General features: G+C 48.6%; 1 protein-coding gene across 1 annotated transcript; it reads right to left on the bottom strand.

Annotated features, from left to right (window-relative positions):
* Window positions 1-4,761: 4,761 nt before the first annotated feature.
* LOC130040448 (leukocyte elastase inhibitor-like) lies at window positions 4,762-11,249 on the bottom strand. Its single transcript, XM_056132528.1, has 7 exons — window positions 11,207-11,249; window positions 10,570-10,747; window positions 8,457-8,594; window positions 7,381-7,498; window positions 6,189-6,331; window positions 5,894-6,061; window positions 4,762-5,166 (listed from the first exon to the last, which is right to left on the bottom strand). Exons 2-7 carry the CDS (start codon window positions 10,741-10,743, stop codon window positions 4,762-4,764), a joined length of 1,146 nt encoding a protein of 381 aa, XP_055988503.1. The 5' UTR covers window positions 10,744-10,747; window positions 11,207-11,249.
* Window positions 11,250-11,666: the final 417 nt, after the last annotated feature.

The following is an 11,666-nucleotide window of genomic DNA, read 5'->3' as shown; positions in this document are numbered from 1 at the left end:
CACCCTTTATTTGGTGCTCCTTTCTCTATCTGAACTGCCCTTTCCTTTAGAATACCCGGCTAGCCTCAAAGCTATGGAGTAGTCCTTCTGATGTTGATCTCAGCTATTCTTGGGTATTAATCTCATATTTTGTTACTTTATATCCCCCAGATGAATGCAATCTTTCTATGTCTATCCCTCTCTTTCTGACTCATTTCGCTTAGCATGATACTTTCCATATTGTACCACTTGTATGTAAATTTCATGACTTCATCTTTTCTAAGAGCTACAGTGAAGGAGTGTCCCTTTCTTGCCACATCCGTGCCAGCATCGGTTGCTTTTGTTCTTTGGAATGTGGGCCAGTCTCTGAGGTGTGAGATGGTATCTCATTGTGGTTTTGATCTGCATCTCCCTGATGATTAATGATGTAGAGCATTTTCTCATGTGCTTTTTTGCCATTCAGATTTCTTCTTTGAGAAAGTTTCTGTTCATTTCATTGCCCCATTTTTGGATGGGGTTGGATGTTTTCTTCTTGTGGAGTTCAAACAGTACTTTGTATATCCCTGATATCAACCCCTTGTCAGATGTGTATTCGGTGAATATCCTTTCCTATTCTGTAGACTGTCTTTGTATTTTGGTCACTGTTTCTTTGGAGGTGCAGAAGCTTCTTAGTTTAAGATAGTCCCATTTATCTATCTCTGTTTTCACTTGCTCGGCCAGTGGCGTGGCATCTTTGAAAATACCATTAGCCTCAATGTCATGGAGGGTTTTGCCAACTTTGTCTTCAATGTACTTTATGGTGTCTGGTCTGATGTTGAGGTCTTTAATCCATTTTGATCTTACTTTTGTACATGGTGTTAGGCAGAGTTCTGAGCCCATTTTTTTGCATGTAGCCATCCAGTGATGCCAGCACAATTTGTTAAAGAGGCTTTCTTTACTCACTTCACATTTCTTGCACCTTTTTCAAAGATTAGATTATCATATGATTGAGGGGAGATGTCAGTGTATTCAACCCTGTTCCATTGGTCTGCAGTTCTTCCTTTGTTCCAGTACCATGTTGTTTTAATTATTATCGCTTTGTAGTAGAGTTTTAATTTAGGGAGGTTGAATACTCCCATTTTCTTTTTCCCAAGAATTGCTTTAGCTATTCGCGGCGGCTTATTGTTCCATATAAATTTCAGGAGTGTTTGCTCCATTTCTTTGAAGAATGTCATGGGTATCCTTATAGGAATTGCATTGAATTTATACAATGGTTTCGGTAGTATTGCCATTTTGACAATGTTAAGTCTCCCGACCCATGAGCAGGGAATATTTTTCCATTTCCTCATGTCCTCTTTTATTTCCTGAAGTAGTGTTTTGTAGTTTTCTTTGTACAGGTCCTTTACTTCCTTAGTTAAGCTGATTCCTTGGTACTTGATTTTCTGGGACACAATTGTGAACGGGATTGTTTTTTTCATGTAGCTTTCCTCTCTCTCACTGTTTGCATATAGGAAAGCCATGGACTTTTGGGTATTGATTTTATAGCCTGCAACTTTACTAAACAAGTCTATTGTTTCTAGAGTTTTTTGATGGAGGTTATTGGGTTCTCTAAGTATAGTATCATATCATCTGCGAATAGTGAGAGCTTGATTTCTTCCTTTCTTACCTGAATGCCCTTAATATCTTTTTCTTGCCTAATCGCTATTGCGAGTACTTCCAGTACTATATTGAACAGCAGTGGAGAGAGTGGGCATCCTTGTCTCGTCCCTGATCTTAGAGGGAAGGCTCTCAGTTTTTCCCCATTGAGGATGATGCTTGCTACTACAGAGGAATCTTATGAAGACAATGTTTATGAGAAAGAGCCTCGTTCCTGACGCCCCATTTGCTCTCAACAGAATGACCATCTCCGAATGCAACAGCTATATGTACCTAGGTCGAAAGTTCAACATGACAAATGACCTTGCACCCGAGCTGCGCAGGAGGAAGAGAGCAGCTTGTAACGCCTTCAAGTGCATCGAAGAAATAGCTAAGAGGACGAAGAACCTTCGGCTCTGGGCACATCTCTTTGATTCCACTGTTCTTCCTGCATTAACATATGCCTCAGAGACCTGGGCCCTACGCAATCAGGATGAGAACGCTATCCCGGTCTCCCAAAGAGAAATTGAAAGAGCTATGCTCGGAATATTATGTTTCACTCAAAAAAGAGAAAGAATCCGGAGTTCTGACCTCTGTCGACAATCAAGAATCAGGGACGCTGTCTCGTTTGCCAAGGTGTTAAAAATCAGATGGGCTGGTCACGTAAGAGATTTAAAGATGACCGCTGGACTAGAGCTGTTACTGACTGGATTACACGGGATGTCAAAAGACCATGTGACCGCCCACCTACCAAATGGCCAGACTTCTTCATCAAGATCATGAATGATCGGCTTGAGGCTCTTCGTGTTCCTAGAGCGAACAGACGCCATTGGGCTACACTAGCACGCGACAGGGACGAATGGACACGTTACTGGCGCCCGCTCAAGCAAATCGACGATTAACAGGAAGTCAAGTGATCACGTGAAGTTGATTGTTGGTTATGAATAACATATGATGTTGCGTGGCTGCAGTAGGCCCATGCGATTTTGAAGTTCTGAAATTTTGTCACTTAAATCTGGCGGAATTTCTGCCAAAAGCCACTGGGTTTCGAGATTTGCTCCTGAGTCTCTGGGATCATGGCGGTTGAGCAGCTTAATCAGGAGCCAGAGAGGCCATTCATGGGCTATGACTTGGGGTGTCGTTGGGACAGGGAGACCAGAACCGGCTCCACCCCCATCCTGTAAGGCCCAACAAGTTTAGTCACTGCGGGCCCAGACCTGACTGTCCAATGGCCTCTGGAGGATGATAGCCACCGAGCCTCCAAGGGGGAGCAGGTGGAGGGCAACACCCTTTCCTCTCTGGGGTGGCTCGGTGATAGTAACTTACTGCGGGGTCTAGACATATTTCTGCCAAAAGCCACTGGGTTTTGAGATTTGTTTCTGAGTCTCTGGGATCATGGCTGTTAAGCAGCTTGATCAGGAGCCAGAGAGGCCATTCGTGGGCAATGACTTGGAGTCTCGTTCGGGTGGGGCGGACAGGCCCAGCTCCACCCCTATCCCATGAGGCCCTATGTGTCTCATCACTGGGGGCCCAAACCTGACTGTCCAGTGGCCTCTGAAGGATGTTGGCTATTGGGCCGCCAGGGGGAACAGGCCAAGGCACGAAACCGATTCCCAACTGGGTTGGCCCAGCACCGGTAACGTACTGCAGGGACCGGACACATTTCTGTGAAAAGCCGTGGGGTTTCGAGATTTGTTTCTGAGTCTCTGGGATCCTGGCCATTAAGCAGTTCAATCAGGATCCAGGGAGGCCATGGCTCCAATTATATAGCTGAGCTGGAGGTGGTTTGTGGGTGTGTTTCCCACATACCTAATTTTGGCCGTTTACTTTCTCGGCAAAATTTGCCCCAAGTTTTTGGGGTCTGGCCAAAGGCACAGCAGCAATTGTGGGGTATCTGGAAGTCTGGAGGCACCATCAGGCTGCTCTTGCACTTGCCTCACAGGTACAGATTGACCTGCTGGTGGCACCACACCCCCATCAATGATAGTTTTTTAAATGATCGTTTCTGGTGTATATTACTACAACACCATATATACCACCAGATTATCTCAGAGACTCCTCCTGTGAGGGACAGGCCCAAAATGGACCACCACCAGAATTAATTTAGCTTAGTTCAACAGGGACACGCATTGCAAAATAACTGGTTTTTCTGCCCCTGAGCAAGGAATTCAGATACAGGTGCCTGGAGTTGCAAGTCACGAGACGGGGGTAGGGGTCAGACCAGAAAACCAGATGTCTCTCACAAGACCCATGTCGCAAGACCCAGGACTGCCCTAAAAACTAGGACGTTCCTAAGCACTGATGCAAATGCTGATCTTTAAACTATAGGCTAAGATGTGATTTACCCTTAATTGGATTGGTTAGGAAAGTATGCGTTATTACAAATCTATTGGCTATGAAATGCGCAGGCTCTGCTGTAACGGCCTAGAAGGGCTTATAAAAGATCTCCTTTGAAGAAGCTCGGGGTCTTTACCCAACCTGCTGGACCTGCGTGTCTGTGTAGGCAGTTGGACCATGGCTAGCCAGTCTTACAATAAACTCTGTTTGCTGTTTGAAGTCTCTGGCGTCTCTTTGTCGTTAAAGGGAGATTTCGATCTGCGTCCTAACACAACCTGATAAACCTAAGCTCCTTGTACTCGAACAGAAAGGGGAGGCTGTTTGATGAAATAATCAGGAGCTGGAGTATTGTGATAGAACGCATTATTTAGAAAAAATGGTGGAACATCGATCACGGAACATTTTATAACCTCCCAGCCTGGCACAGGGTATCAACTTGTCTTTCAACTGAACAGTTCTTTTTAAGTCTCCCTTCAACTCAAAGTGTCTCCATGTCATTATACCCAAACTTCTACTTGTAAAATAAATTACACAATTGCATTTTTCCTGCCGTTGAGAGAAGACAGTGATTCCATATACCCTGATGCTGTCAAGAATTTGGTCTCTTCCTGACATTTTCATTAACTGAATGCATTCAAATGCCATCATTTATGTTTTTCAATATAAAAATAGATGAAAGAGATTCTTGTACCAAAGCCAAATGGGTGTCAATTACCAATTGTGTAGAACCAAAATAAAATCAAAACTGAGGCTTGGGTAGTCATTTTATTGGTAAAGATTCAAAAAAACTGCCACCTCAGAAGGACACTTAACCAAGCTGGTACTTGAACTCTACGGGGAAGAGAATCTGCCCAGGAACAGGATGGTGCGGGAGGCCTTGTGACGGATTAGGAAGATGAAGGGGTGGTCACAGACAAAGTGTTCCTCAGGTGCCGGCGTGCAGCCCAGGCCGATGACTGCTGTGGTCGCTGCCGCCTCGGTGCCCTCCTCGTTGACTTCCACGAAGGACTTGTGTACCACTTTGGAAATGAAAAGATCCTGAAGCTTGGTCATGCCCGCCAGGTCAGCCGTGCTGCTGTCGAAGAGATCACGCAGTCCCAGGTGGGCCAGGGCCCCATTGAGGATGTAGCTCTCCTCCAGCTTGAACCTGGGCAGGTGCACGTTGACCTTCACAACGGGCATGTTCTCGGGCAGGGTCCACTCTGTCAGGTTCTCCAAAGTCAGCTGCTCCTCGATCTGGAATTTGAATGGACAAAGGAAAGAGTTGGAGACAATTTTATCCGTCAATTAAGTCTCATTTGGATGAAGGGGTCCATCTAATCAGTTGCTAATGAGCTCCCTTGGTGTCCAGTGCAAATTTATTTCAGCAAGTACTGATGAAATGACAGCTGCATTTGCAGCTCTCAGAGGTCTGGGTATGGGTCCTTGTCAACCACTCATCACCCATCCAGCCTCTTAGTCACCTCCCACCCACCCATAAACCACTCATCCATCCATCCATCCATCCATCCATCCATCCATCCATCCATCCATCCACCTAGTCACCCCCCCCCCCCATCCACCCATCCCAGTGAGTGCCAGGTTTGCTAGCTTACATATCAGATAATTAGCTCTGTGACACAAGGGGAAAATGTAAAGATTTCTTCTGCTCCTTTCTCCTGCTCTGTTCTGATTGATGACTGCGTTGTTCTTTGAGCCTTATGGAGCTAAAGTAACTGCCAATATTCAGATGAAAATAGAAAAAAATCTAGTGCTTTTTTTTTTGCTTTTAGGGCCACACCCAGTGATGCTCAGGAATTCCTCCTGGCTCTGCACTCAGGAATTACTCCTGGCGGTGCTGTAGGAGCTGATCATGGAAGGACAAAGAATAAGAAAGAAAAGTTGAGTCAGTGAACTGTGACTGGCCGGCAGATCAGACCAGGAAGAGCCGGGTTCCCAGAAGCCTATCGCGAGGCCCTGTCACCTCCTTCAGGCCCGTGGAAGCGTCTTCAATGTCATCGGGCAGCAGGATGACCATGCTGAGCTCCTCGCCCTGGTAGGGAAGTTCCAGCACGCGGCACTTCAGGGCCTCGATGTAGCCCAGGGGGAACTGGTTCTTCTGACGCATCATGTTCACTTTTTTGGTGTCTTTCTGCACAGGGGGGAAAGCAAGTGCCCCTTAACAGCTGCACGCCCCCACAGAGCACAGAGTGTCTGGAGAGTCACCAACTCCCCCCATCCCCACCCCCAGAGTGCAGGGTGCATCCTGACATTCTCACCTTATTCAGCCTGAAAGAGACTTCCCTTGTGTCCTGCTTTGTGAATTCCTCCTGCCACTTCCCTTTGAAGTAGATGGCATTCACCAGCACCAGCTTGGTCATGCTGTCAACCATCCCTGAAGTCAACAGTTCTGGAATTTTCCCTAAAATGATCAAGTTTTTTTTTTTTTTTTTTGTGTGTGTGTGTGTGTGTGTGAAAAACATAGATGAGAATTTAAACTCTACTATGCACCTTCAGGGGCACTGACAGGCAATCCAAGCACATGCGTTGATTTTCCTTTTCCTCCCACTGGGTACTAAGTTGGGGAAGAGCGGCTTGTGTTTCTCTGGAATAGGCTAACTCCTGAGGCAGTCAGGGTGACCCATGGCCCTGTGCACAGGGTTGGAAAGCCAGACAGTCTCCTCCTTCTGGAGACTGTGACCCCCTAGTCAGTTTGTTTTGTGAACAGTTATCCTTTTTAGGAACACAAACTATTTTTCCACGAGATGGTTTTAGTCACTAGTGTCAATTCTTCAACTGCTTCCAGGATTCTTTTTTCTTTCTTTTTTTGGCTTTTTTGGGACACATCTGGCGATCTTAAGGATGACTCCTGGATCTGCACTCAGGAATGATCCTGGCAGTGCCGGGAGGACCATATGGGATGCGAGAGATTGACCCAGGTTGGCCATGTGCCAGCCCCTCCCCATTGTACTATCACTCGACCAGGAAGTTTATTTTTGAGAGAAAGATAAATATTCACAATGCAGGAGCGCGTCCTACAGAACTATGCACCACATACGACCACATGTGTCTGGTCACACAGGCTATGGATCCTCCGTGAAAGAACCGGGGCCCTGAGTCACCTCCACACTCAGTGAGATCTACTAAGACTGACTCCTGACTATCACGTCTTATTTCTTAGATGTGATGTTAGGGAAAGAAAAATGCCCAATCCCAGAGATCGGAAACAATGATTCACCATTTCAAGGTGACTCTTTGCATTTGAGTACTGAATAATATGGCACCCACTGCATTCCCTCCCTGATTTTTATTTCTTTTACTACATTCAACATTTCATACTTTCAAAAATATGGTTTGGATAAGTGTTTGGGTGGGAACTAGACAGTGTCTTCAATGACATGTCATAGAGTTTCCAGTGCTGTGACTTTGCTGTAACTCTGTTGGGAGGTGGGTGGTCCGTCCAAGTCTTACCTTCAGTCTGTCCTTTGACCCATGCATTGATCTCCTCCCTTGCATCTTCAGATGCGTGCTTGAAGTCCACATTGGCCAGTTCAGCGCTGTACATTTTTTGAGTCGAAGTTAAGAACTCCTACAGAAGAAGAGAAAGAAGGAAGAAGGAAGAAGGGAGAAGGGAGAAGGTAGAAGGAAGGAGAAGATGGAAGAATCAAGAAGAAAGAAGAAGAAAGAAGGAAGAAGGAGAAGAAGGAGAAGGAAGAATCAAGAAGAAAGAAGGAAGAAGGAGAAGGAGAAGAAGAAGAAAAGACAGAAATGTCCTCAATAAATGCAATGACATACAGAAGCAGTTTTCTTACATCTTTCAATGCCACAAAAATTGCCTTAAGAAACATCAATTTCATGTGATTCATTCTAGCTCTTCTACTCATTTATTACATACACATACACACACAGGCACACACACATACTCACATACACACACATCTACTGTGTAAACAGAATTTAAGCATGCAGAATTCCAGTGTTTTTTAAAACTTAACCAATTCTTCCCTAAACTCTGACTAAAATCTTCATCAAAACACAAATGCTGGTCAAAGGTGAGGAGAGCAGCGGTCAGTGTCACCTTCAGAGAGCACCGGGGTTCGACCCTCCCCTGCAGGACCATGGATTGAAACCCCATCAATGAGTAGGGGACAGCGGCCACTGGGTTTTAAACATGCATCATTTCTAAACCGTAGCTGTGCTTGTAGCACTGTCCTCCTGTTGTTCATCAATTTGTTTGAGTGGACACCAGTAACGTCTCTGTTGTGAGACTTGTTGTTACTGTTTTTGGCATATTGAATACGCCAAGGAGTTTGCCAGGCTCTGCCGTGCGGGCAGGATACTCTTGGTAGCTTGCCGGACTCTCTGAGAGGGACAGAGGAATCAAACTTGGGTCAGCCACAGGCAAGGCAAACACCCTACCCACTGTGCTATCGCTCCAGTCCCGTTTTCTAAGCACTTCTACAAATTGAACTGACTTGTTAGCTTGAGTGTGTGGGAAAACCTCTGCACAGCCTCGGGAACTGCAGAACACAGCACTAAGTACTCACGGGGAGGAAGTCGTAGGTTTTCTCTCCATACAGCCTATTGGCGAGTTTCAGAATGTAGGAAGCGCCACGTTTGTTGATATCAGCGTTCAGACTCTGGAATCTTGAATGAATCTCCTCCACCATGTCAAAATGAAGGGTCTATAATAAAGGACAGAGCTGGAGCGATAGCACAGCAGGTAGGGCATTTGCCCTGCACGCGGCTGACCCAGGTTCGATTCCCAGCATCCCATATGGTCCCCTGAGCAACACGAGGAGTAGTTCCTGAGTGCATGAGTCAGCAGAATCCCCTGTGCATCTCAGGGTGTGACCCAAAGCCCCCCCCCCACTCCCCCCCCCCCCCACACACACAAAGAACACATTCTTTTTGGACCTGTTTACTTTTTGTTACAATATAATACCTTGCAATTGCTTTCCTCAAATTACAATTAGGGACGATTCCCTGACAAATACATTATTGTTATTATTATTATTATTATTATTATTTTCTTTATTGTGCGGCCAGACATAGTGGTGCTCAGGAATTACTCCCAGCTCTGAACCCAGGGATGACTCCTTCAGTGCTCTGGGGCCATATGGGGTGCCAGGAATTGATCCTGGGCCAATTTCATGCAAGGCAAGCACCTTACCCACTGGACTATCTTTTCATCCCCAAACACTTTATTTTCCAGGGAGAACAAATGATAAAGAATATAAAATATATCGTTTTGTGAAACATGAGGATTCAAATATTAGAGGCAGCTTTTGCATGAGTTTTTTTATACTTGCAATTCCACAAATATGAATTAGTAAACTAAATAGTTCTACAAATCTGCCATTCTCCCCCCCCAAAAAAAAAGAAACCCCAAATGAGCGAGCTCTATGCCTACTGCTCTTGCATATAATTTGACTCAAGTTTCTCAGACATAAGCAATCAGAAACGCTTATGCGGGAGCACAATACCTTGGACTTTCTTTTTATCACTCAAAGAGCAGCAGTAAGTCACTTGTTGAAAAAACAACTTGTTTAGCCTAAGAATATGACAAAAGTTTGGTTTCCTGCGAATCAAGTTCAAATCAAGTGTTCGTTAGGGCTTACAAGCTGGTTCCTTGCTTGAGCGAGGAAGAAGAAAAACCCTGTGAGTACAGAAGTCCAGTGTTCCCTCTGAGAGGGAATGTTTGCATAGTGGCTACAATGGACCTGTTGCCATGCAAGAAGCAGGCTAGCAGCTGAGCCTATCTGTAAGAGGGAAGTGTGAGTGGTAAACGGGGGTGCGGGGAATGCATGAAAGAGGCAACCGTGAGTGGCAGGAGGGTTTGAGCTTCCATGAAGGTTAAGAGTAGAAGCTTCCCAGGAGGAACAAGCTCATGACCTTGAGCCTGGGGCTGGGTTCCCACCCCAGGTGTCAGGGGCGGGCAGGGATTGAGCAGGTGTGTTCCAGGGACTCTCATTGCTGCTGCACCTTTCCCAGGCACAGGGGAAGTGGAGGGTCCCCAGACCAGAGTTGGAATCTGTCTTCTCAGCACAATACAGTAGTGCCCCACCCCCCACCACTGACTGTGGCTCAGGGCCCAAGATGATGGGGGGTGGGGAAGGGTCCGCGGTAGGAGGAAGGTATGCCTTGCACGAAGCTGACTCTGGTTCTAACCCTAGCACTGCATTGGGTCTCTGAGCACAGAGCCGGGAGTGACCCTGAGCACAGAGCCGGGAGTGAGCCCTGAGTGAACCCGGAGCACCCACCAAGCGCCTCTCCTGCTACAGGATTCTGCAGCTGCACTATGCAGGGCCTGGCCCTCGCTGTCCCTGGGCCACCCCTGCAGCCAGACACCAAGTAGGGAGGACAGGAAGCACAGAGCGGCCTGGGGATCTGCTGGGATACCCACGACTGAATGGTATTGCACAGCGACAGCCTCCCACGCAAAGCCCCAGTCCCAGAGGGTCCTTACCAGGACAGCACCGAGGCCAGCTGTCCTCACTGCCCGCCTCGAACACCCGAGGGCTGGCTCATGACTGCTGCCAGCATGCTCTGAAGAGATGGTCTGGGCCGCGACTGGGACCAGCCCCTCTGCCTCCTGCCCCGGCACCCACACCATGACCCCGATGTCAGAGAGCAGGGAGCTGCCCGCCCTGGCCTGACCTTGGCCAGCTGCTCCTCAGTGCTGCCCCGCGTGCCCAGGAAGACCATGGCCAGCGCCGAGGAGACGCTCAAGGGGGAGAAGAAGATGTTGGCGGCAGGGTCGTCCTTGCTCAGGGCGCGGAACAGGTCCAGCGCGAAGAGGGTGTTGGCTGTGCTCAGCGGCTCCATGGTCATCTGGCTGGGGACAGAAGAGAGGCCGGCGGCCCAGCCCGCCAGTGAGGTCACCCCCCTGCCCACCCCCCACAGCCCTCAGCTCTGCCAGTCGCTGCTTTGAGGGGCTTGGCCAGCACTGCCGGGGACGGGGGTCTCCAGGGCAGCTGGGCTGCAGGGGCCCAAGTCTCCCCCGCAACCCCTTCTAAGGACCACTGCCACACCCGTTCTCTCCTGTCCCTCCTCAGTGTCCCCGGGACCAGGGGCCGCAGGGGCCAGGAAACAGGATCCCTCCTTGCGGGGTCAGTGCTGACCTAGACTCCCGCCTTCACTGGCTCTGGCCACCAAGCAGGGTGGAGGCTGCGGGCCGGCGGGTCCGCGACTGCCGGGAAGGGACAAGCCCAGCCTGGACTCCACGCAGCACGGGGGGCCGAAAGCAGGACTGTCCCCGTGCCCCTCCCAGCTCCCGGGCACCCGGCAACTCTACCTGCTTCTCCGCGGGGTCTGCGGACCTGGCCTGAGCGGCTGCCTTATAAGACCGGGCGGGTCGGGCGTGGCCTCCCAGGCTGAATTTCCTGGAAGGCCGGGCAGGAGGGGGGGATGCGGAGAGATGGGCGCGTCCAGGGATGGTGGGGAAGGTGGGGACTGGCCGGGAGCCGCACCCAGGGCCCCTAGCGGCCCAGCGCCTCCGCCTTCCCCACTCTGCTCTGCAACCCGCAGGCTCTTTCCCAGTAAACTGAGGTGACTGGCGGGGCATCTGCGCACCACTCTGGGGGCAAACGGCCTTTCTGGAACCTGTCTGAGCTCCCGATGCGGAATTAGTTCTAATGCATTTGCTTAGGCTGGCGAGAAAGCTAGCTGACACAGGGAAATGCCGGGACTAGATAAACCAGAACAGGATTCAAATCACAGGGACCAAGTCACTGTCTTTCAGGAACCAACGTGTT

The sequence above is a fragment of the Sorex fumeus genome, unplaced genomic scaffold (genome assembly GCF_029834395.1).
Source record: "Sorex fumeus unplaced genomic scaffold, SorFum_2.1 ptg000094l, whole genome shotgun sequence".
NCBI classification, from domain to species: domain Eukaryota; kingdom Metazoa; phylum Chordata; class Mammalia; order Eulipotyphla; family Soricidae; genus Sorex; species Sorex fumeus.
This window is presented reverse-complemented; position numbering and strand designations above follow the sequence as displayed.

Bases quoted from the DNA above. Each gene is read 5' to 3' on its own strand.
- LOC130040448 (XM_056132528.1), bottom strand. From the start codon at position 10,743: ATGACCATGGAGCCGCTGAGCACAGCCAACACCCTCTTCGCGCTGGAC. The intron at 8,595-10,569 runs GTCAGGCCAGGG...CCTTTATTATAG, and splicing joins CTGAGGAGCAGCTGGCCAAG to ACCCTTCATTTTGACATGGT. The intron at 7,499-8,456 runs GTGAGTACTTAG...CTTCTTCTGTAG, and splicing joins AAACCTACGACTTCCTCCCC to GAGTTCTTAACTTCGACTCA.